We start from the raw sequence: 26,720 nt of genomic DNA on the forward strand, positions 1-26,720 counted from the left end.
CCTACAACCAAGATTGCTCTACCCAGCAAAACTTTCATTTAGAATGGAAGGACAGATAAGGTGCTTCTCAGATAAGACCAAATTCAAGGAGTTCATCATCACCAAGCCCTTATTATATGAAATGTTAAAGGGACTTATCTAAGAAAAAGAAGTTAAAGAAACATGAACAGTGAAAGGACAACAAACTCACAGTTATTAACAACCACACCTAAAACGAAAGCAAACTAAAAGGACAGCTAGATCAGGAGCAGAAACATAGAAATGAAGATCTCAAGGAGGGTTAGCAACAGGGGAGTGGGAGGAGGAGAAGGGGGGAGAAGGTACAGAAAACAAGTAGCATAGACAGTAGATAGAAAATAGATGTGGGGGGGCAAGAATAGTATGGGAAATATAGAACCTAAAGGACTTGAGACACATGGACATAAACTAAAGGGGGGTAATGGTGGGGTTGGGGGGGCAGGGTGGAGGGGAATGAAGGGGGGAATAGAACAACTGTAACAGCATAATCAATTCAAAAAATAAATTTAAAAAAATAAAAAAATTAAAATAAATAAATAAATAAATAAATAATAAAGACAAATATATTTTTTATTTATTTACTTATTTTTAGAGAGAAAGAGGAAGGGAGGGAGAAAGGGAGAGAAACATCAATGTGTGTTTGCCTCTTACATGGCACCCACTGGGGACCTGGCCTGCAACTCAGGCATGTGCCCTGACTGGGAATCAAACTGGCGACCCTTTGGTTCACAGCCCATGATCAATCCACTGAGCTACACCAGCCAGGGCACAAATAAATAAATTTTTAAAAAAGAAAGAAAAAATGTTGACCTCTGCCATTGGTCTTACTTTTCTCTGGAGAGTAGTTTATAATATGGAAGGAAACAAATGAATTAACAATCTATCAATAGAAGTTTTCATTCTCACAAACAATATGATGGAATGTAGTGCAACGTAGTGATTCGAGGCAGGGGCTGTCAAGTCAGGTCGTCTGTGTTTGAATATTTACCATATTTTGCCATGTATAATTTGCATCCATGTTTTTGGCCCAAACTTTCACAAGAAAATCTTTCATTTTAATTTCTTAATTCAATTATTTACTTATTTATATTTAGAAACAAACCGATTACCATATTCCAGGGTATTATTTTGCATATGGATATCATTATTGCTCTCTAGAGTTACACTCTTAACACATAAGCATAAATAAAAGAATTAACATTTCTATAGATATGTAATTAGTACTACCCATGTATAATGTGCATCCTTATTTTTCCCTCAAAAATTTGGACAAAAAATGTGCATTATACATGGCGAAATATGGTATTCATCCCTTACGACCTATGTGATTTATGGCAAATTACTTAATCTCTGTATGTCTCAGTTTCCTCATCTGAAAAATGGAGAGAGCCAAGAGTAAAATTTATGTCTTGGTGTTGTTGTGAAGACTAAATAAGTTAGTACATTTTAGGTCTTAAACCAGTATCTGGCAATTTGTAAGACCTCCAAATATGTTAGACATTATGATCCTTTTATTACTAGTATTACCATGACTACAACCACCATTACCACCACTTTCAACCTGCAGTTGATGAGTTTGACATTTGATTCAGAAAAACTGTAGTAACACAAAAGAAGCACAACACCTCCCCCCACCCGCCACACCCACACAGGTTGAAAAAGTCAAGGAGAACAGACTCCAGTTCAGTCCTTTAGTATATCCTCAAGCTGTTTTGAGAGAAATTAAGGAGAGGGTAGCAATATACCAATAACACATGGCTCATTTGAAAAAGGAATCTGTGTGGTCTGGATAAATTAATCTCAGGAGAAATGACAAGTTCTCTCACTTGGTTAATCATTAATCAAAACCTTTTCTGGCATACTATAGTATGTATTAAGTATTGAGCCAGATGCTAGGAATGCAAAAAAGGAAGGATGTCTATGCCTTTAAACACTTTGGATTCTTGTCAAGGAAGTATACAGAGATCATAATACATGATAGGTTATATGATGGATGTATGCACAGGGTACCATGGAAGCAGAGAGATGCCTAGCTAGACTTAGTAGAAGGAAAAGCAGCAAAAAGATTTCCCAGAGGAAGTGACATTTAAACTTAGCCTTCAAGAATAGTAACAGTGAAATGGAGATAGAATAAGTAAAAATCATTCCTGCAGGGATAAAGCTGGCAAATGGAGAAAAAAGAGGAGCACCAATGCCCTATCTATAGCCATACAAAACCAAAAGACCTTTTCCTAAATCTCATGGGCAGAGCCATTGGAGGTATGGACCTGAACAGTTGTGCTTCTGGAATAGCTTCTGTTTGCACACATCACAACTCCACCCCCGCCCAATTCAGAATAAGCCACATTTGGAGAACTCACAGAAAGCTGTGACTGAGACAGATTCAGAGACAAGTTTCTCACTTACAACACTGGGCGGCAGCACTGGGCAACGGCTTCCTCTGGCTTTCTTCTTTAATAGTATACTAAGAAGCAGAAAGAAGAAAAAAACACTTATGATAAGTAACAAGAAAAAAATCACAGTTACCTGGAAAAAGGGTTAGCATTTGAGGAATCTAATTTTCTATTGAAAAGGAACACATGATCCTGCTGATTTCCTGATCCTGTGTGATCCTGACATAATGGCCAGAATATCAGACATGGCACTAGTCCAATGCAACAGGCTAAAGCAGGATAGCAGAGAGACTGTTCTGACCAAGGGTACCTGCCAAGTGGCTGTAGAAGGCTTAGTCTTAGAGAAACCTCAGAGGACTTAGAAAATTCAGTCCTCTAAGTTTTCCTGTGGATAAAGTTTAAATTTCTGCATTTGAGTGATAGAGCTGAAAACCTCTCTGAGCCTAAATTTTCTGATGTTTAAAAAAAAGTAATAGTGCTTCTTCCCTAATGAGATCATGTGAGAAATAAGTGAAATTACTTATTTAAGCAAGTAATTGTACATCTGAAGTCTACTAGAGTCCCCTTCACTAGAGACACACATTATACTCTAGCCTCCACCCCAACCCGCCACCATACCACCAAAAAATAAATACAGAACACTGAAGCCTTAAAAAATGGAGCATAATTAAGTTCAAGGCTAGAGGATGGGCAGGATTTAGAAAGGCAAAACAAGGAGGAAAAGGGCATAAACAAATTAACACAAGCACATAGAGTTTGGAAGACAGAATAGTTTGGTTCAGACCTCATTGGAAGGCTAGGAAAACATAATGTGGTTTAGCAACTTGAAAATAATCTGGAGTTTTCATCCTGACTCTACCACTTATTAATAAGCTGTGAAATTCTGGGCAAGACAGAGCTTCCCTAACACTGCCATTTAATGAGTCACTCTTTCAACAGATATTTCTTGAGCACCTATTATGTGCAAGGCCTGGTTCCAGGCAGTGGGGGTAATAGAGTTTGTAAACGATGGTAAGGAGTTTGGATTTAATTCCAGCGCATTGGGAAACCATTTACACTGTTAAACACAAGAGAGATGTGACTTGATTATACTTTAAAAAGCACTCTGACTGCTGTATAAGATAAACTGTAGGGGAACAAGAGCCACATGAAGAGATCCTCTGTGGCCTGATTTTTCCCCTTTGTCCCTCTCTACCCAGCAGCCCCCTACCTCGGGCAATCCCCACACCATTGCTCATGTCCATGGGACAGGAATACAAGTTTTTAGGCTACTCAATTTTCTATATTGTACTTTACATCCCCATGGCTATTCTGTAACTACCTACCTGTATTTCTTCAACCTCTTCATCCATTTCCAAACACCCTGCTCCCATCTGGCAACCAACAAAACGCTCTCCATATCCATGATTCTATCTCTGTTCTTTTGTTTGCTTAGTGTATTTTTTAGATTCAATTGTTGATAGATTTGTATTTATAGCCATTGTGTTATTTATAGTTTTAATCTTCATTTTCTTAAATAAGTCCCTTTAACATCTCATATAATAATGGTTCGGTGATGATGAACTCTTTTACTTTCTTCTGGTCTGGGAAACTCCTACTCTCCTCTTAGATTCTAAATGATAGCTTTTCAGGGAAGAACATTCTTGGCTAAAGGACAGTGCTTTCCATGAATTTGAATATTTCTTGCCAATTTCTTCTAGCCTGCAAAGTTTCTTCTGAGAAATCAGCTGACAGTCTTATGGGAACTCCTCTGTACGCAACTAACCTCTTTTTTCTTGCTGCTATTAAGAGTCTCTCTTTGTCTTTAACCTTTAGCATTTTAATTATGATGTGTCTTGGAGTGGGCCTCTTTGTCTCCATCTTGTTTGGGAGTCTGTTCCCTGGACTTGCATGTCTATTTCCTTCACTAAATTTGGGAAGTTTTCTTTCATTAGTTTTTCAAATACATTTCCAATTTCTTGCTCTTTCTCTTTTCCTTCTGGCACTCATAGGATGCAAACATTGGACCTCTTGAAGTTGTCCCAGAGGCTACTTATACTATCCTTGTTTTCTTGATTTTTGTTTCTTTTTTCTTCTTGTTCTTCTGATTGGTTGTTTTTTGCTTCCTTATGTTCCAAATCATTTATTTGATTCTTGGCTTCATCCACTCTACTGTAGTTTCCCTGTAAATTGTTCTTTATTTTCATCAGTGTATCCTTCATTTCTGATTGAATTTTATGCTACTGAGGTCCTCCATTCTGCTTAATTCTTTTTCAGGTGTTTTCATTTGTTCTTTCATTTGGGCCATGTTTCTTTGTCTCCTCATTCTGGCAACCTTCCTGTGTTTGTTTCTATGTGTTAGGTAGGGCTACTATGACTCCCTGTCTTGGTATCATGGCCTACTGTAGTAGGTGTCCTGTAGGGTCCAAAGGCACAGCCTGCCATCATCAAAGATGGGCACTCAAGATGTGCCCTATGTGTAGACTGTATATACCCTCTTTTTTGTAATTGTCCTTTGATTGCCATTAACAGATTAATGAGAGGGATTTACCCAGACCAGTCAGCTGCAACGATTGGCTGTGACCACTGACTATCAACCTCTGCTTCCGCGGAGGATCAGCTGTGCTGGAACAGGGTGGCGGTGCTCCAACCTGGTCTCCAGCTATCTACTGGGTGCACAGGCCCTGGGGTTTCCCTGGTGGTGCAGGCTAAGGTCAGCCCCCACCTGTGTTTTGCCCAGGACCACTCTGCCTGAGGTATAAAGCAATAGAAGATGGCTGCTATTTGTGCTGGGTTTGGAGATCCCCAAGTGAAGTCAAGCTGTGAATCTAGGCTGGCTAATGCTAGTACTGTGCCTGGGGCCACTTACCAAGGTGTATGTGGGCTGGGGCCTCACTAAGGCTGACTGTTGCTTGTTTGAAAGGGTTTAGGAAATTGTGAAGTATCAGCCAAAACCAGCCATTCATATAGAAAAGCCACTGTTAACTACTATAAGTGAAGCGGCATGGAGCTTCATGGGATCTCCGGCATAGGGCCAATAGTGTTAGCCAGGTTGATGGAGTCTCAGATATGTCACATGCTTACTAGCTCTGTGGCTCTGTGGGAGGAGTGTTCAGAAACAGAACAATGGTCCTGCCCGACCTTCTGTCAGGGAGAAAGATGTCACCCCAGCTCTAGCCTTGACGCCAGATACTTCCATTCCTCCCTGTATGCCACTGGTGCCTTTCAAGCTGCTACCCCATTGCTGGAGCTCAGAGGGACTGAGTCTGAGTAATCTGTGTGGGGGTTCTTTAGAAGGATCTGCTTGGCCTCTAGAAGTTTCTCCCACTGACTCAATCCCTGCTGGTTTTGCAGCCAGAAGTTATGGGGAATTATTTTCCTGGCACTGGAACTCTGGACTATGGGGCTAGGACTCCTTGCTCCTGAGATATCCTTCCTGAATTTATATCCACTACATGTGGCTGTTGGACCAGCCCATTACACACCTCTGCCCCCTCTTACCAATATGGATCAATGTGGTTTCTTTAATTCCACAGTTGTCATACTTCCATTCAACTCAATTTAGAATGGTTCTGAGTGATGGCTATTCTACATTTTAGTTGTAATTTTGATGTGGTTGTGTGAAGAGGCGGGCTGTGTTTACCTATCTCTTTTATTATTATTTTATTTTATAATATATTTTATTGATTATGCTATTACAGTTGTCCCATCTTCCTCCCTTCATTTCCCTGCACCCTTCACACCCTCTTCCATCCACATTCCCCCCCTTTAGTTCATGTGCATGTGTCATAAGTTCTTTAGCTTCTACATTTCTCACACTATTTTTACCCTCCCCCTGTCTATTTTCTACCTACCATGTATACTACTTATTCTCTGTACCTTTTGCCCCCTTCTCCTCCTCCCACTCCCCTGTTGATAACCCTCGATGTGATCTCCATTTCTATGGTTCTGTCCCTGTTCTAGTTGTTTGCTTAATTTGTTTTACGTGTGGTTGTTAATAATTGTAAGTTTGCTGTCATTTTACTCGTCATTTTTTTATCTTCTTTTTCTTAAATAAGTCCCTTTAACACTTCATATAATAAGGGCTTGGTGATGATGAACTCCTTGAACTTCTCCATATCTGACAAGCACTTTATCTGCCCTTCCATTCTAAATGAAAGCTTTGCTGGATAGATCAATCTTGGATGTAGGTCTTTGGATTTCATGACTTGGAATACTTCTTTCCAGCCCCTTCTTGCCTGGAAGGTCTCTTTTGAGAAATCCGCTGACAGTCTGATGGGAAGTCCTTTGTAGGTGACTGTCCCCTTAGCTCTTGCTGCTTCTAGGATTCTCTCCTTCATTTTAATCTTGGCTAATATAATGATGATGTGCCTTGGTGTGTTCCTTCTTGGATCCAACTTCTTTGGGACTCCCTGAGCTTCCAGGATTTCCTGGAAGTCTATTTCCTTTGCCAGATTGGGGAAATTCTCCTTTATTATTTGTTCAAATAAGTTTTCCACTTGTGGCTGTTCCTCTTCCCCTTCTGGTACCCCTATAATTCAGATGCTGGAACATTTAAAGATGTCCTGAAGGTTCCTAAGCCTCTCCTCATTTTTTTGAATTCTCGTTTCTTCATCCTTTACTGTTTGGTCATTTTTTTCCTCCTTCTGGTCCACTCCTTTGATTTGAGTCCCAGTTTCCTTTCCAACACTATTGGTTTCCTGTGTATTTCCATTCATTTCCATTAGTTTAGCCTTCATATGTTCCTCTAATTTGTGACTAAAATCAACCAGTTCTGCGAGCATCCTGATGACCAGTGTTTTGAACTGTGCATCTGAAAGGTTAGCTATCTCTTGTTCACTTAGATTTATTGGCTCTGGGGCTCTGAGATGTTCTTGAGCCATGTTTTTATCTGTTTGTGCCTATTAGTATGAAGAGCGGAGCCTTAGTTGTTCACCAGGGTGGGGCCACCCAGGTTGCTGGTTTATGATGCTGTATGTGGAGGGCAGGGTCAGAGAGGGACAATGGCAGTTCTCTCTGCCGCTTTCTGCTGCCGGGGCCTGCGCGGTTTGTCTCACCACCGCTAGCTCCTTCACCGGTTTATCTGCGTGCGAATGTGTGACCACGGTCCGCCCTCAGTGGGTCCACCGCCTTGCACCCTCAGTGGGTCCAATGCCTTGTGCCCTCAGTGGGTCCGCCCACCTCTCCACACTTGGGATCCACCCACGGCTGCTGGTGCACCTGGGTAGCGTGCCCCGGTCTGTCCGGTGGATCTTTCCTGCCCAACCCCACTCTGCTGCTGGCTCTGCTCCTCTTACCGGTTTGGCTGAAGGGTTCATTGTTGTCAGACTTCCATGTAGTTCAATTTTCTGTGGTTTGGCTGCATTTTTGTCGCTAAAACTTTGTTGTTTTTAAACTTGGTTGTGTGAGAAGGCGAAGTGCTTCCACCTACGCCTCCATCTTGGCGGAAGTCCCTCTCCTTCCATTTTAAATGATAGCCTTTTTGGGTAAAGCAGCCCTGGCTCTACATCCTTGCTTTTCATCACTTTGAATATTTCATGCCAATCTCTTCTGGCCTGAAATGTTTCTCAGCTGACAGTCTATGCAATCTCCCTTGTAGGTAACTGTCTTTCTCTTGCACATTTTAAGATTCTCTCTTGGTCTTTAACCTTTGTCATTTTAATGACAATGTGCATTGATGTAGGCTTCCTTGTGTTCCATCTTGTTTGGGTCTCTGCACTTCCTGGACTTGTGTGTCTTTTTACTTCACCAGATTAGAGAAGTTTTCAGTCATTCAAATATGATCTCAATCCCTTCCACTCTCTCTCTTCTCCTTTTGGTACCCCTATGATGCAGATGTTGTTATGTGTCTACAGCCATACCACCCTGAATGTGTCCAATCTTGTCAAATGTTATGCTTCATGTAGTCCCAAAAGTCCCTTAACCCATCTTCATTTTTTAAAATTCTTTTTTCTTTCTGCTGCTCTGATTTAGTGAGGTTTTTTAACCTTCACTTCCAAATCACTGATTTGATCCTCTGCTTTATCTAACCTACTGTTTATTCCTTCCAGTGAATTCTTCATTTCACATATCATATTTTTTACTTTCTGGTCCTTTTTTTTATGGTTTCTATGTCTTTTTCATATTGTTGAGAATCCTGATAACCATTACTTTGAACTCCATGTCTAATAAATTGCTTCCCTATGTTTTATTAACTCTTTTTCTGGAGATTTCTTCTGTTTTTTTCATTTGAGGCTTGTTTCTTTGTCTCCCCAATTTGGCTACCTGTTTGTGTTTGTGGCTATTTATTAGATAGATCAGCTATTACTCCCAGTCTTCATGGGAGTAATATGTAGCAGGTGTCCTATGGGGTCCAGTGGTGCAGTCTTCTTCATCACCTGAGCTGGGTGCTCCAGAAATGTCCTTTCAGTGGGCAATGTGTGTCTTCCTGTTGTAATTAAGCCTTGATTGCTATTCTCCCATTAGTGCTGGAGATCAACTCTCAGGCTGGTGGTCATTGAGGCTCAACCCCAACCACAGCACGCAAGCTGCTGAGCAGGTGCTTACCATACCAAGCAAAATTCACCTCAGCAGGGTTTGGTGCCTGTTTTGATCTCCATTTGGATATGCTGCTCGTGAAGCTTATTGGATCCTGCTCTGATTTTGTCTGAAGCTGGTCCCTGAGTTTGTTGGTTCTAGATCTCTTTAGGGGGTCTCTGGTTCAGACCAATATCAGATGTAGCCTGTGACTTGTCCTGGGCAACATGTTTGGAGCAGTCTTGATATGGTTCTATAAATCCCTGGCTATAATATTTCTCCTCATATAGTCTTTAGTGGGTTATTCAGGATGATTGTTCTATAATTTAGTTGGAATTCCAGTTCCATCCTAAGAGGAGGTAAGTGTAGCTTTCATCTACTCTGCCACCACCTTGAATTCTCCCTCAATTTCATTGTTTTCTATTGCTATATGATATTCCACCCTATATATACCACACCTTTGTTATCCATTCATCTATTGATGACCACCTAGGTTGCTTTCATAGCTTGGCTACTATAAATAATGCAATGAACATAGGGATAAATATATCTTACTGAAATAGTGTTCTCATTTTCTTTGAATAAGCACTCAAAAGTGGCATTGCTGAGTCAAATGTTATATCTAGTTTTTAGTTTGTTGAAGAATCTCCATACTGTTTTCCACAGAAGTCACACTAGTTTTCAGTTCCACCAACAGTGCACAAGGGTTCACTTTTCTCCACATCCTCGCCTACATGTTATTTGTTGACTTTTTTATAATAGCCATTCTGATTAGTGTGATGTGGTATTATATTGTAGTTTTGATAGCATTTTCCTGATGATTAGTGATGTTGAGCATCTTTTCACATGTATGTCAGCTACCTATGTCTTCTTTGGAGAAATGTCCTTACATGTCCTCTGCCCATTTTTTGATCAGGTTATTTATTTTTTGTTGAGATTTATGAGTTTCATGAGTTTCTTATACATTTAGAATATCAACCCTTTAGTGAATATGTCATTTATGAAATCTTGATAATTACTGAATCTTCGAGGTGAGTGTAAAGGTTTCATTTTGTTATTCCCTTATTTTTATGTCTGTTTAACTTTTTTTATGCTGCTAAAACCATTAGGTGAAAGTTGGTTGGATCACTTTATAATAGATAAAATGGGCTGACACCAGTTGCACCACCCACTACTGAAATTTAACATTACTAAAAGTGATATAAGATACCATCTGCCTACCAAAAAGAAAAAAAAAAACAAAACTTCAATTTAAATCTCAATTTAAGCCTCAAACTACTAGATATAATTTTCATTGTTAAGGAAGTAAGAGGGATACAGGGATCTGGTAAAAATAACCTTGGTAATATAACCAGTCAAATTCAGAATGTGCAGGGTTCTATATAACAAATGAGAGAAAGGGAAACAGCTATAGAATTAAAGTGATTTAGGAAACAAAATCATCAAATATATACAATTTGTTTGGATCCGGAATTGAGCAAATCAACAATGACAAAACATCTTTGAGATAATAAAGGAAATTTGCACTCAGAGTAAATATTACATAATATTAAGAAATTACTGTTAAGTTCAATGTGCTAAAAGGCACTGTGGGTTTTTAAAAGAAATTATCTGTTAAAGGTGTATATTGATGTATTTATGTATTTATGAATTTATGGGTGAGACAAGACAACATCTGGGATTACTTTCAAAATACTCCAGCAAAGAAGACAGAGAAATTGTATATATTTTGCATGTTTAAAAATTCCAATAATAAAAATTTTAAACAAAGTGATAATCACAGTGAGATATACCACTTCATACCCACTGGGATGGCTATAATCAAAAATACAGATAACAAGTGTTAGCAAGGATATGGAGAAATTGGAACCCTTTACACTTTTAGTGGGAATATAAATTGGTATAGCCACTTTGGAAAACAGTCTGGCAGTTTCTAAAATACTTAAACATATTGCCATCTGATCCAGCCAGTACATTCCTAGATATATATCCAAGAATATTGAAAACCCATGTCCAAACACAAATTTCTATGTGAATGTTCACAGCAGCATTACCCATACTAGTCAAAAAAATGAAAACAACCCAATTGTCCATCATCAACTGGCAAGTGAATAAATAAAATGTATAACTACCAATGGAATATTATTTGGCAGTAAAAAAGAATGGAGTACTGATACATGCTACAACATAGAAGAAACTTTGAAAATATTATGCTGAGTGAAAGAAGACAGTCACAAAGGACCACATGTTATATAATTTTATTTATATGAGACATCTAGAATAAGCAAATTGTATAGAGACAAAAGTAGATTAGTGGTTGTCTAGGACTAAAGAGGACGAAGGAATTACGGTGCAATAGCTAACAGCACAGGGGTAACGAAGATACCTTGATAAATCTTTTTTTATGGGATAATGAAAGTGCTCTAAAATTGTGATAGATGTACAATTCTGTGAACATACTAAAAGCCACTAAATTGTATAATTTAAGTGTACATGTAAACTGTAAAATATGTAAACTATATTTCAATAAAGCAATTTTTTTAAAAAGGTGATGTAGGAAAAAATAAACTTAATGAGCTTCATATCTTAAAATAGAAACAGCAAAAATCTCAAGGAAAATTAAGAACCACAGTCTAAGAACTTTTATTTTTAGAATTTTTAAAATTCTGCAATGTTTGCATAAATTACATTTGGCTTTTTTATTGTTTTAATCCCTTCATCTGCTTCTGCAGTGACACAGTAGAGTTCAGTGTGTTTCTTTACTAAGAAAACAGGAGATTAAAAGGCTGTATACTACCTCACAGCTAAGCTTTAGGAAAACAAAAACACAAAAGGTAAAGTGGATGAAAGGAAGGGGTGCATTTTAGCATTCATCAAGGGGAGAGGACAAACAGGGCATGAAAAGAGTTATGCAGCTTAATAATAGAAGCCCCAGTGAGGATTTAGGTGAGGTAAGGAAAATTTCTGAAAAGAGTAGTTTGTGGTTGTCCCAAACTCCAATTCTTCACCTTTGATATAACTCTATGTAAACTGAATTGTATCCCTCAATATATATATATATATGTTGAAGCCTAATCCCCAGTACTTGTGAATGTGATCTCTCTGCAGATGTAATGAAATTAATCCAATGGTGTCCTTATAAGATGAATGGAAATTTGGACACAGACACAGAAAGAGCAGGTAAGATGACTGTGAGGACAGAGAGGCACGTACACAGGGAAGCATGTAATAATGGAAACAGACTAGAATGATGTGTCTATAAGCCAAAAAACAGCAAAGACTGGTGGGAACCACCTGTAACTAGGAAGCATGGGGCAATTTCTTCCTCAGAGACTCTAGAATAAACTGACCCTGCCAACACCTTGATTTAAAAGTTCTAGCCTCTGGAACTGTGAGAGAAAAAATTCTTTCTGAGATACCCAGTTTCTCTGAGATACCCGGTTTGTAGTACTTTGTTACGGCAGCCTTAGGAAACTAAAGCTCTTCTCAGACCACTGCATTTTGGCTTCCCGCACTAATCTAAGGATACTGGTCATTAATTGCCAATCTAATGGTTGTATTTCATTACCCATCTGCTTTGTTCTCAGTAACATTTGACATCATCAAGAATTTCTGCGTTAAAACTTTTTTTCCTCTGTTCTATAAACTTTTCTTGGTTCTCTTTCTTTTACAGGCTGCTCTTCCTGAGTCTCTTTTGTTTCTCAAGATTCTGTCTTTGATGTTTCCCAAAGTTTTGTCCTTGTTCTTCTTTAATGCTCTTTGTACGTATTCTACCTTAGTGAACTCTTCTATTCCTATGACTTCAATTGCTACCATTATCTTGATAAATCCAAACTCTATGCCTATAGCTTTCTATCCTATCCAACCCTGAGCTTCAGATTCTTTCATGAAGAATCTGACATTTCCATCAAAATATCCCCTGGGACTCCAATTTTATCTTATAATCAGACCAACTGTATAATAGCTCCCATCATGTCCAAAAGTAAAATAACTTATCTTTTCCCTCCACAACCTTATCAAAAACATTCCCCATTTCTGATTGCCCGGATTGAGTGGTGTTATCTTCTATTCACCAGGACCGTTTCTGGAGATAAGTTAGGACGGCAGGACCATTCAATGAAATAGTCTAAACATCCCTTAAAAGAGTATAAAAATAAAGTTATATATCCAAAAATCTGGGAACAAGCGAAAAAAATGCCTTTTGTTCATCTGTGTAACCAGAAGACAGTTGCTCCAGTATAACATCCTTGCCCAACAATCTAGAGCTAGACCAATGCCAAGGCAGCCACTTCTGTGGAACAATGAAAAGAATGGGAAGTGCAGGACAAAAAGCCTTCCAATGAAATGTAGGCAATCTTTCATCTGCCTTTTTTCTTTAACACAATTTTTATTCTTTCATTCTTCAACATGCTCACGGGCTCCTCTGTTGAAAACTAGTGTCCTATAAAGAGATTTTTCCCTATCTCTCCATATTGCAAATAAGGCAGTTCCTACCTCATTGTCAGCTTCCAAGGCATTGATTTGCTCCAATTTGTAGGTCCAATATCTGGCTTCCTCCTCTGGGATATCTACCGCAAAAAAGAAGAGAACACATTACCAGGTAATAATTTATTTATTTTTACTGTTGTTCAAGTAGAGTTGTCTCTATTTTCACCCTACCATAGCTCCATGCCCCACCCATCCTCACCTCCCTCAAACCTCACCTGCCCTCTCTGGCTTTGTCTGTGTGTCCTTTATACATGTTCCTTGATGGACCTTCCCCTCTTTACCCCTTTTATCCCTCTCCCCCCATCACTCCAGTTACTGTCAGTTTGTTCTTTATTTTAATGTCTCTGGTTATATTTTGCTTACTTGTTTTGTTGATTAGGTTCCACTTACAGGCGAGAACATATGTTATTTGTCTTTCGCCACCTGGCTAATAATTTAATCATGAGTTAACAATACTTTGTTCAATCAAATGATCAAAATTAGAGGGGTGACAGCAATGGACTAATCTCATTGGTGGCTTCATTCTTGCTATGAACATTATCTTATTTATTTAAATTATTTATTTATTTATTTTTAGACAGAGGAAAAGGTGGGGAGTAAAAGAGGGAGAGAAACATCAATGTGTGGTTACCTCTCATACACCTCCTACTGGGGACCTGGCCCACAACCCAGGCATGTGACCTGACTGTGAATCGAACCAGCGACCCTTTGGTTTGCAGGCCAGAGCTCAATCCACTGAGCCACACCAGTCAGGGGCTATGAACATTTTCTTTAATCTTCACAAAAACCTAAATAATGTCTAGTATTCCCACTGGATCAGAATGCTTAATACTGTTAAGTTGTCAGCATTACCCAAAGTGATCTACAGATTCAATCTGATCTCTATCAAAATCCTAATGATGTTTTTTTTCTTCAAGAAATAGAAACTCCATCCTAAAATTAATAGAAAATTTCAACAGATCCCAAACAGCCAAATTAATCTTGAAAAGAACAAAGCTAAAGGACTCACAGTTCCTAATTTCAAAACTTACTACAAAGCTACAGTAACCAAAACAGTGTAGTACTCACATAGAGACAGGTATATAGATCAGTAGCCTAGAAAGCCAAGAAATAAACCTTCATATGTATGGCCAAATGACTCTTTGACAAGGGTACATTCAATGGGGAAATGTCTTTTTGACAAATAGTGCTTACAAAGCTGAATATCTGTATGCAAAAGAATGAAATTGATCTCTTACCTAATACCACATAAAAATATAACTCAAAATGGATCAAGACCTAAAACTATAAAACTGTTTTTAAAAAATGGGGTAAAAGCTGCATAACAATGAATTTGGGAATTTCTTGGATAGGTCAACAAAAGCACAGGCAACAAAAGAAAAAACAGACAAATTGGATTTTATGACAATCAAAAAAATTTCTGATCAAAAGACTATCAATAGGCTCTGACTGGTGTGACTCAATGGATTGAGCACTGGCCTGTGAACCACAGGGTCACTGGTTCAATTCTCAGTCAGGGCACATGCCTAGGTTGTGAGCCAGGTCCCCAGTAGGGGGCACATGAGGGGCAACCACACATTGATGTTTCTCTCCCTCTCTTTCTCCCTCCCTTCCCCTCTGCCTAAAAATTAATAAATAAAATCTAAGGAAAAAACCACAATATCAATATAATAAAAAGGGAACCAATAGAATGGGTGAAAATACTTGCAAATCATATATCTCCTAAGATATTAATACCCAAAATATATAGGGAACTCCTAGAACTCAAAAACAACAAAACAAAAACCCAATTCAAAAATGGATGAAGGACTTGACAGACATTTCTCCAAAGAAGACATACAAATGGTCAAGAAGCACTTAAAAACTTTTCAACATCACTGATCATTAGGGAAATACAAATCAAAACTGCAAGGTCATATTACTTCGCATCTACTAGGATAGCTACTATCCTATTTTTAAAGAGAGAAAATAATAAGTATTGTGAGATATAAAAAAACTGGAACCCTTGTGTACTGTTAGAGAGACTATAAAATGGTACAGCGACTATGAAAAACAGTATCACTATGGCAATTCTTAAAAAATTAAAAATAGGCCCTGGCTGGTGTAGCTCAGTGGATTGAGCATGGGCCTGTGAAGCAAAGGGTTGCTGGTTCGATTCCAGGTCAGGGCACATGCCTAGGTTGCGGGCTAGGTCCCCAGTAGGGGATACATGAGAGGCAACCACACACTGATGTTTCTCTTCCTCTCTTTCTCCTTCCCTTCCCCTCTCTAAAAAATAAATAAATAAATAAATAAATAAATAAATAAATAATTTTTAAAAATTAAAAATAGAATTACCATATAATCTAGCCATTTCACCTCTGGGTATATATGCAAAACACTGGTTGAAAACACTGGTAATAAGGATGCTCACAGAAATTACTGAACATGGACATAACATAAAGAAAGAAGTAAAGGCTATACTAAGTGAAATAAAGAAAAATATACAGTATACATGGAACCAACAGTAAAGGGAAGGAAACTGGGACTCAAATCAATGATATAGAACAGAAGAAAGAAATTAGCAGTCAACTGGAACAGAATGAAGAAATAAAAATTCAGAAAAATGAGGAGGGGCTTAGGAACCTGTGGGACAACTTTAAATGTTCCAACACCCGAATCATAGCAGTGCCAGAAGGAGAAGAGGAAGAGCAAGAAACTAAAAACTTATTTGAACAAATAATGAAGGAAAACTTCCCCAAACTGGCAGAGGAAATACACTTCCAGGAAATCCAGGAAGCTCAAAGAGTCCCAAAGAAATTGGACCCAACGAGGAACATTCCAAGGCACATCATAATTACATTACCCAAAATTAAAGATAAGGAGAGAATCCTAAAAGCAGCAAGAGCTAACGGGACAGTCACCTACAAAGGACTTCCCATAAGACTGTCAGCGGATTTCTCAAAAGAAACCTTACAGGCAAGAAGGGGCTGGAAAGAACTATTCCAAGTCATGAAAACCAAGGACCTACAACCAAGATTACTCTAGCCAGCAAAGTTTTCATTTAGAATGGAAGGGCAGATAAAGTGCTTCTCAGATAAGGTCAAATTCAAGGAGTCCATCATCACCAAGCCCTTATTAAATGAAATGTTGAAGGGACTTACCTAAGAAAATGAAGATAAAAAACTATGAACAGTAAAATGACAACAAACTCACAGTTATCAACAACCACACCTAAAAAACAAAAGCAAAACTAAGAGGACAGCTAGAGCAGGTGCAGAACCATAGAAATGGAGATCTCTTGGAGGGTTATCAACAGGGGAGTGGGAAGAGGAGAAGAGGAGAAGGTACAGAAAATGAGAAGCATAGACAGTAGATAGAAAATAGACAGGGGGAGGGTAAGAATAGTAAGGGAAATGCAGCATCTAAAGAATTTGAGACACGTGTTCATGAACTAAAGGGGGAAATGGTGGGGGAGGGGTATGCAGGGTGGAGGGGAATGGAGGGGGGAATAGAGCAAATGTAATGGCATAATCAACAAAATAAAAAAAATAAAATAAAATAAAATAATAATAAAATAGCAATAACAAAATTATATGTATCACCAGTGTGAACAGTCAAAATTATTATTAAACTAAATTAAATTAAAATAAGATGTAATATAAATCAATTGGACAAAAATATTAAAATTGTGAAATACAAAATGTTGGTAAAGATGTGTAGAAGAGAGACACCTCAGACATAGTCGGTAAGAATATAAAATGGTACAGTCTTTCTGACAAGCAACTTGGCAGTACTATGAAAAATAATGGTGCATATACCATCTGCCCCATGCCTTAAATTCCACTTTAAGGACTTTATCCTGGACTTACAAATGGGCACGGTTGTACAAATATGTTCATTACAGTGGTTATGGAATATATAATAAAACAAAACTAGAAACCTATATGTTGATTAATAAAGAATTGCTTAAAATTAAAACCACAATGAGATACCACTTTACATATGTCAGAATGGCCATCATAAACAAAGTAACAACAAGTGTTGGAGAGGTTGTGGGGAAAAGGGAACCCTAGTTCACTGTTGCTGGGATTGCAGACTGGTACAACCATTATGGAAAACAGTATGGAATTTCCTCAGAAAACTAAAAATGAATATGCCTTTTCACTCAGCAATTCCACTGTTAGGAGTATATCCAAAAAACCCTGAAACACCAATCCAAAAGAACCTATGGACCCCAATGTTCATAGCAGCACAATTTACAACAGCCAAGAGTTGGAAGCAACCTAGGTGCGCATCGGTAAATGAATGGATCCAAAAACTATGGTGCATATACACAATGGAATTCTGTGCAGCAGAAAGAAAGAAGGAGCCACTACCCTTTGCAACAGCATGGATGGAACTGGAAAGCATTATGCTAAGTGAAATAAGCCAGGTGTTGAAAGACAAAGACCATATGATCTCGCCTTTAACAAGAAGCTAAACAACAAAACAAACAAGCAAGGAAAATAAAAACAAAGACACTGTAATACAGAACTGGCTGACAAGGACCAGAGGGGAGAGGGAGAGAATTTCAGGGGAAAAGGGGAAGGATTCACAGGAACAAGTATAAAGGACAAAAACTAAGGGGGATGGAAATGGGAGGGAGGTGGGGAGCACTGGGTGGGGGGTGGGCTGGGATGGGAGTAAAAGACAGAAAACTGTACTTGAACAATAATTAAATTTAAAAAATGCTTCAAAAATAAGTAAATAAAGGATTGCCTAGAAAACTTATCATCCAGGCAGCTGTTCAGATCAGCAAGATAGAACTTAAAGTAAAACATGGATGATGTCCAAGACACTGTGCTTTTGTAGTTTATACAACACTATATACAGTCATGCACAGCTTAAGAACAAAGTACTTTTGGAGAAATGCATCAGTAGGCAATTATGTCATATTGTGAACATCAAGCAGTGTACTTACACAAACCTGGATGATATAGCCTACTACACGCCTAAGCTATATAGTATACCACCATCATATATGGGGTCTGTTGTGGACTGAAACATCATTATGTGACGCATGACTGTATCACTATATACAGTATACAGATTATGGTCCAAATTTTGTCAAACTAATATTTCTAGGAATTTCTTGTATCTAAACTAAGACACAAGAAAGTTAATAGTGGTTTACCTCTTTAACCACTGCAGGAAATGTGAAGGAGGCAGAGGCAGAAGGAAGCAGGAAGAGAAACAACTTCTCCATGTACATTTCCACACTATTTGAACTTTTACCAGGGACTATATTTTTGTGATTTTTTAAAAATTACTTTTTAAATTACTATTCTACTTGTTAGTGCTACTTCGTTTTTTTTTAAATTGGCTGATTGTAGGTATATATTTGTTTCAAGACAATAAATATTAAAATATTATCAAAAGAATAAATTATTGATGTTCTCTAACAAGTAGGTATTTCATAAGTCATTATACTAAAGAGTCAGAGAGGACAAAATAACTCAGAGAGAAGGCTTTTATTGTGGATTCTTTAATTAGCACCATTCCAGAAGCTACACTGCACCATCCCTGGGCTAGGCATTACACAGAATAGAGAGGCAAAAGACGGAATGTTCTCAAAGGAGGTGGATGATAAGACAAAAGACACAGTAATGAAACAACCAGCCAACATTTTCAAACAATATGGCAAAAAGTATTAAATGGCTTTACAAATCTAATCAAATAGACTCACCAAAAGGCAATTCAAATCTTGTATCAAGCAAAATTTTATGAGGAGTTGGGTTCTTAGTTCCACAGATCTCGTCATCTTTCATTAATGTCTCTGACTCCAACGTGGACCACTCCCCGGGCCCTTCCTGGAAAAGAAAGATCTAAGATTACACTTTATTTTTTCCTGACTTCCCTCTTGGTTGAAGAGCCAGGTGTTTTTCTCTGAATGTCCTTGCTGGAGAGCTTCTGAAGGCCACTCACATCTTGATGAGACAAACACAATACTGTCCCAACCTGCCTCTGCTGCATGGGCCTTTATTATCCCTCTTTAGGGAGAGAGGGATAATAGCCCTTTGCAAGTCCACTGAGGACAGAATTTCCGAAGTACCAAGCTGAAAAACCAAGCACCTCCATGGACCAATATTTAATCTGAGCAATCTTTCTTTTTTTTTTAAGATTGTGTTTATTTTTAGGGGGGGAGGGAGTAAGAGAGGGAGAGAAAAATCTGTGTGTGAGAGAGACATTGATTGGTTGCCTCTTGAGCTATGCAATTCTTAAAAACTGTTGCTTCAGGTGTCGCTATTCCTAATCATTAAATGCCGCGGTCCAGCCGCAGCGGGTCAGGGGGTCCCACAGGTGAGGGCAAGGCATCGGCGCTGGGTAACAGACGACAATACGCCTCAAAGGACAGTGAAGCTCTGTTCCGTTTATTGCAAGTACAAGCAGGTTTTTATAATTTTCATTTTAGGTAGTGATTAATATTTGTAGTATAACATGATCATTTAAGCAGAAAAAATCAATACAAAGGCAATCAGTAAAAGTACAAAAGTTCCCATAGATTTAGTTAAAGATTATTTTAACTAGGAGAGCCATTAATCAGACAATTAGAAATATCTTATTGTATATTAAAGTTTCTCAGAATTTGGTATAGGGCATAAGGATACGCTAGACTGAGTAGAGAAAATAGGAGATTTATTATAAGGCCCTTGTGATGTCTAACTTAGCTATCTACCCTTTTTTTGCTTAAAATGTTTTTTCTGTGTACCATAAATTCTGACTCCCTAGTGACTGTTCAGTTTGTAATAACTAACTAGCTTTTGTTATTACTTTGCCTGTCTAGTTGATATATATTCCTATTCAAGGTAAAGGAGGGGCTGTTCCTATGTTGCAGGGGGCTTTCAAGGGTACTTCTTTTAAGTTTCTCTAGGAATTCTTTTATAGACATGTTTTGTACTTTGATTCCCTCTGAGAAAGTAGTGAGATCATCTCCTGATTTCCTAGAGTATTCTATCTTATCTTGGGTGTTTTTCTAATGATCTGTTATTGATTAAGCTTGAATTCTCAGATTGTTCTGATTGTTTCCTTGTGCCTATATTCCCTGACGTTCTAGTATGATATTATTATTCTGTTCATTGAGCCGGGAAAGGTCCAGGCACACTATCTGAATCACTGCCAGGGTATTCATAATGATTAAAGCAAAAAGGGTCATGATCCCCAAAGCAAGCACAATCACAATAGGTATTGCAAGGCCTTCCATGCCACGTCCACCAGGTTGGAAACTGCTTCCTTGAAGTCTTACACCCCCTCTCAAGACCTTGTCACGGAGAGAGGGATCCAACAGTGGACGCGGCAGTGGACGTGGCAATTAAAGAGCTATGAACATTGTTAGTTAAGTAGACTTGAACTGGGGCCACAATGAAAATGAACTGCCCATTTGCCTGGGGGAATAGAGACTTTGCCAGAACTAAAAGAAAATTAGAAAGGAGAGGCACATTCTCACCATCCCCACTCCCAGTAAAAACTCATAGTCCATGTAAAAGTCAAACAGGAATACTATTGATTCTCTCCAGGTTCAAACTGAGGGTCTATGGGAAAACTATGCTGAGTTACGGTCTAATCTAAGAAAGTAGAATGGGAATTCAGTCTTGAAAATAATGTACAGAGACCATGTGAATACCAGTTCCTTAAACTCTGTTAGGGTTACTTGTAGAAGAAGGAAGGTTGAGACCGATTTCCTGGGGATTGGTAGTCCAAAGGAAAAAAAGCAGAGAATAGGACCCAGCCAAGTGGCTGAGGAAGGTTAATTGGGCTTCTTCCAGGAAAATATCTTGGGGGGAAAGGTAAACCACGGGTACCCTAGATCAATCTATAACACACACACACACACAGAGTACTCAGAAAAGCTGTCTACCTGATAAGTCTAAAAAGTGTTCTAGCACCTCTAAGTTTAATCAGGGCAGAGGGAAGACAAGACTTAAATGAAATCCCCTAAACCTCTGGGTAATGTAGAAATAAGCTGGTTGCATGGCCTCTAATTAGCAAGCAGGCAGAGCAATCTGAGATGTATGGATGAGTATTAGCTGAATGAAGATAGAGTGTGGAGAAGCAAGAGCTCAAACCATACCTACAGGTGGGCAGTGCAAGGACTGACCTCATCTGACTGTCGAATAGTCTTCAGTGCGATCCACACGGTCCCCACCATCGTGTCCCAGATTAGTCCTTTGTTCCACACCTCCACACTCAGACCCAGGTCCAGGCGACTAATCTCACTAAAGGAAAGAAGAAACTCCTTTAAAGAAAGCCAGATAATATGAAAGAAACAGCAACATCTTCTGTTTTGATAAATCTTGAATACTTTATCACCAGAATTCTGTCATCGGGGAACGTCAAAATGCCCCAGATTGCTGAAACCATTGTTTAGGTTCCTAGGAACATATGTAAGATATCCATAGGAAAATGCCTTTGTCAGTCTGTCCCCCCTACTTTGGAATTTAATCATGATTACATTAACACAGTTTCTTTTTTCAAAAAAAGTAAAGCCAAGCAGTAAGGGCTTTACTATGAGGGCTACCCACCTACAGGCTTCACCCTTAGGCAATACTCTTATATGATTTTTTTGTTAATACTAATACAGCCCATAACTTATACCTATGGACTGTATACAGAAGACCTTCAGAAAAAAGCAAGACTTCTTCCCAAGATTTATGGAATGGAATTGGAATGGAGTCTAACCAAAAGTAAACAGACCCCTAAGAACATCTAAGTTTGATGGGAACAGGTAGTCAGAGGCAGGTAAGGGACACTAGAGTGTACCAGTTCACACAAGGTAGCCCCTGGAGAGCCAATTAGTTATTATCTGTTAAAGTAGGCACTTGTCACTTAAAAAATGATTACCACAAGATAATGATAAACACAATGACTTTCCTGCAATGATAACTAGGAAAAACTTGAAAAGAAATCATTCTGCCAAGGGCCAGATAACCACTAAGCAAAAAAGCAATGTCATACATTGTGGAATATCAGCTTGGAAGGGCTAACTCAAACTTAATCATAGTCTTAAGGTGAAACAGACAACACTTAGGTTAATGCTAAAAACTTTCTCCAGAAAGTTCTTTTTTTTTATTGGTGAATTTTTTAAAATTTTTTTTATCGATTATGCTGTTATAGTTGTTCTATTCCCCCCTTCATTCCCCTCCACCCTACTCCCTATCCCCACCATTACCCCCCCTTTAGTTTATGTCCATGTGTCTCAAGTTCTTTAGATTCTATATTTCCCATGCTATTCTTGCTCCCCCATCTATTTTCTACTATCTCTGCTACTTATTTTCTGTGCCTTCTCCCCCTTCTCCTCCTCCCACTCCCCTGTTGCTAACCCTCCTTGAGATCTTCATTTCTATGGTTCCACTCCTGATCTAGCTGTCCTTTTAGTTTGCTTTTATTTTAGGTGTGGTTGTTAATAACTGTGAGTTTGTTGTCCTTTCACTGTTCATGTTTCTTTAACTTCTTTTTCTTCAATAAGTCCCTTTAACATTTCATATAATAAGGGCTTGGTGATGATGAACTCCTTGAATTTGATCTTATCTGAGAAGCACTTTATCTGTCCTTCCATTCTAAATGAAAGCTTTGCTGGATAGAGCAATCTTGGTTGTAGGTCTTTGGATTTCATGACTTGGAATAGCTCTTTCCAGCCCCTTCTTGCCTGGAAGGTCTCTTTTGAGAAATCCGCTGACAGTCTGATGGGGACTCCTTTGTAGGTGACTGTCCCCTTAGCTCTTGCTGCTTCTAGGATTCTCTCCTTCATTTTAATTTTGGCTAATGTAATTCTGATGTGCCTTGGTGTGTTCCTTCTTGGGTCCAACTTCTTTGGTACTCTCTGAGCTTCCTGGATTTCCTGGAAGTCTATTGCCTTTGCCAAATTGGGGAAATTCTCCTTCATTATTTGTTCAAATAAGTTTTCCACTGGTGGCTGTGCCTTTCCCCTTTCTGGTACCCCTATAATTCGGATGTTGGAGCGTTTAAAGATGTCCTGGATGTTCCTAAGACTCTCCTCATTTCTTTGAATTCTTGCTTCTTGACTCTTTTCTGTTTGGCCATTATTTGCTTTCTTCTGGTCCACTCCTTTGATTTGAGTCCCAGTTTCCTTTTCATTGCTATTGGTTTCCTGTGCAATTCCATTCATTTCAATTAGTTTCGCCTTCATACATTTGTCTAATTTGTGGCTATAATCAACCAGTTCTGTGAGGATCCTGATCACCAGTGTTTTAAACTGTGCGTCTGAGAGTTTTGCTATTTCTTCATTGCTTAGATTTATTGGCTCTGGGGCTTTGAGATCTTCTTGAGCCATTTTTGGTCTGTTCATGCTCTTGAAGTGTGAGGAGCGGATCCTTGGACTACCAGGTCGCTGGGTTGTGACGCTGTATGTGGGGGCGTGGTCAGAGCGGAAACCCCCGAAGGCAGGTGGTACTCCGGCGCTGGTTATATGCTGTATGTGGAGGTGGGGTCAGAGCAGGGAAATGGCAGCGCCCTCCCTGCCGCTTGCTGCGGGGACCCGCTGGGTTCCGGTCCCATCGCCCACTCCCTCGCTTGTCTATCCGTGCACCAATGCGCGACCACAGTCAACCCGCAGCCCTGCTCCCTCGCTCTTTTCCCCCGCAGTTGTTCGCTTGGTCGCTCACTAGGTCCAACCCTGCGCCTGGATTCCGTGTGCCTGAGTCCGTCTGACCGAGTTTTCCTGTGCAACCCCGCTCCACCAGCTGCTGGTTTTGCCCCTTACCGGTCCGGCTGAAGAATTTGTTGTTAACAGACTTCCGAAAAGTTCAATTTTCTGTGTTCTGGCTGTATTTTCTGTTGCTAATATTTAGTTGTCTCTAAACTTGGTTGTGTGAGAAGGCACGGCTTATCCACCTATGCCTCCACCTTGGCGGAAGTCTGCCCAGAAAGTTCTAACTGAAACACAAGTCTATTTGAGAGGAAATGCAAGAAAGATGAGAAAAGGCCAATTCCAGCAGAAAAAATAATAAGGTATTTTCAGGAAAACAACAGCTCTTTACCACATGTAGAAGTTTCAAGTTAACACTTTAGAGAAAAGCTTGGCTTCCCTGTTGTATTATTAAGATAAATGTTCTCAGAGTCAGCCCTGGCTGGTGTAGCTCAATGGATTGAGCACAGGCCTGTGAAGCCTGGGGTCACCGGTTCAATTCCCAGTCAGGGCACATGCCTGGGTTGCAGGCCAGGTCCCCAGTAGGGGACACATGAGAGACAACCACACATTGATGTTTCTCTTCCACTCTCTCCTTCTCTTCCTTTCTCTCTAAAATTAAATAAATAAAATATTTTTTAAAAAATGTTCTCAGAGTCACAACTTTGAGATGTAGTATTATCTCCATTTCGCCATATCAAGTGTGTTGAAAATGAGTGAAGCAATGAAAATTTGCCCCTTTCATATAAATACAACAAAACACAGAATGCAAAAAAGAGCTTATTTGTTCATCACTTAGTGTTTCCTCGGAGCATTCATACGGCTTAGGACTTTGGGGAAGACATACAATACAGGATCCAGTTCCTGTTTCTAAAAACTTCCAACCTTTCTGGAAAGCTGTGCAAAGCCACAAAGCAGATAACTAAACCCAGTCACTAAATTTCGGTGTTCACAGCAGGAAAACTAAGCATTTTGTCACAGCTTAACATAGCCTGATTAATTGATTAGCCTTGAAAAAATATGTAATAACTCATACCTTTCGAATCTGTAAAAAAAAAAAACCTTGGGGGTACATACTTAATAATCCCAAAGCAACTCCTAAATAGCATCTCAAGCCCATGGATAATATAAATAGCCAGAGGTCTTTAACAGCTTGACCTGGACAGATAAAAAAGAAAATGTGATCTTCAGGGAACTCTGGGGAGTAAGCCTGAGACAATGAGGATATCTTCTACAAGCCCCCTTTCTCATTTATGTTTGCTTAACAGGCCCAATTATGAGAAGTCTAAGAATTCTTTTTATGCTTCATCCCCAGAGTCTGGGGAAGTTCCTTCTATTAATTAACTCAGTCAACAGTATATGTGCATATGTGTATACAAGACTGTGAGCTCAGCAAACTCACAATATTAAGTGAACATGCCTTCCTGGCCCTTAAGATATGATTTAGTCCCGGAAATAAGATACAGAAATATTAAAGATAAATAATGTAAAATATCAAAATAATATTAGATATTGCTACATACTACATCAGGGAAAAGGAAAAAAGAGAAAGGGAGCCGAGAGATTAGCGATGCCGTTGCCAGGTGACACAAGGACAGCGTAGGACAATACAGAGTAGGAGCAAAAAGGTAGAGAAAGTAGCTGATAAAACACGTGCAAAAGAAGAGGGCAAAATTCACACAGAATCTCAAGGTGGGAGACAGGAAAGAAAATTCACACATATCATAGCAGGGTTGAACATGAAAAGTGCTATCGGATATTGGAAAATAAATATACATGAATAAAGTTAGCAATGAACCTATGCATCCCAATGTTCATAGCAGCACAATTTATAATAGCCAAGTGCTAGAAGCAACCCAAGTGGCCCTCAGTAAATGAATGGATCAAAAAACTATGGCACATCTACATAATGGAATTCTACGCAGCAGAAAGAAAGGAGCTCTTACCCTTTGCAACAGCATAGATGGAACTAGAAAGCATTATGCTAAGTGAAATAAGCCAGGCGATGAAAGACAAATACCATATGATCTCACCTTTAACAGGAACCTAATGAACAAAACAAACAAGCAAGCAAAGCATAGTCACAGACATTGAAATTGAGAACAGGCTGACAGTGATCAGAAGGAAGAGGAAAGGGGATAATGGGGGGAAAGGGTGAAGGGTTTACAGGAACAATTATAAAGGACATATGGACAACAACAAAGAGGGGGGTGGAAATGGGGGATAGAGGCGGGGAGGTCAGGGGTAGTGGGGAGGTGGGGGGAAAGGCAGAAAACTGTACTTGAACAACTATAAAAAAAGATAGAAAAATTTAAAATTAAAATTTAAAAAAAGCTAGCAATGCAGATGAAAGGCCACAGGACATCTCTATGTTTCACATGGTGGGAACAGTTATAAATCTAAGTGATTATTCCAGCCAACAAGAAGTTGGAAGAAAGAATGATTGCTAGGTTTACACACCACAGCCAGAACTGTGTTATGCTAAGCTCACACATAAAAATTCCATGTGAATTTTGCCCTCTTTTCTTTTACACGAGTTTTTTAGCTACTTTCTCTACCTTTCTGCTCCTACTCTTTATCCTCCTATCCTGTCTACGTGGCAGCTGGCAACTCCATTGCTGGTCTCCCCACTCCCTTTCTCTTTTTTCCTTTTCCCCGATGTA

At 39.1% G+C, this 26,720-nt stretch overlaps 1 protein-coding gene across 7 annotated transcripts in view; it reads right to left on the bottom strand.

Moving 5' to 3' along the window:
* The window catches only part of UNC13B (unc-13 homolog B), a 210,726-nt gene that overhangs the window by 146,391 nt on the left and 37,615 nt on the right, over positions 1-26,720 (bottom strand). For 6 of the 7 annotated variants that reach the window (XM_053656261.1, XM_053656259.1, XM_037144451.2 and 3 more), the window contains exons 4-7: positions 21,511-21,628; positions 19,102-19,225; positions 13,401-13,474; positions 2,425-2,482 (exon numbers count right to left, since the gene is read on the bottom strand). In XM_053656261.1, coding sequence (XP_053512236.1) covers positions 2,425-2,482; positions 13,401-13,474; positions 19,102-19,225; positions 21,511-21,628 — 374 coding nt within the window. Of the gene's footprint in view, positions 1-2,378; positions 2,483-13,400; positions 13,475-19,101; positions 19,226-21,510; positions 21,629-26,720 lie in introns of those variants that run through there. The other variant, XM_053656260.1, reaches the window with a different exon arrangement.

Source organism: Artibeus jamaicensis, unplaced genomic scaffold (assembly GCF_021234435.1).
Source record: "Artibeus jamaicensis isolate MK-2021 breed Jamaican fruit bat unplaced genomic scaffold, CSHL_Jam_final scaffold_1964, whole genome shotgun sequence".
NCBI lineage: Eukaryota > Metazoa > Chordata > Mammalia > Chiroptera > Phyllostomidae > Artibeus > Artibeus jamaicensis.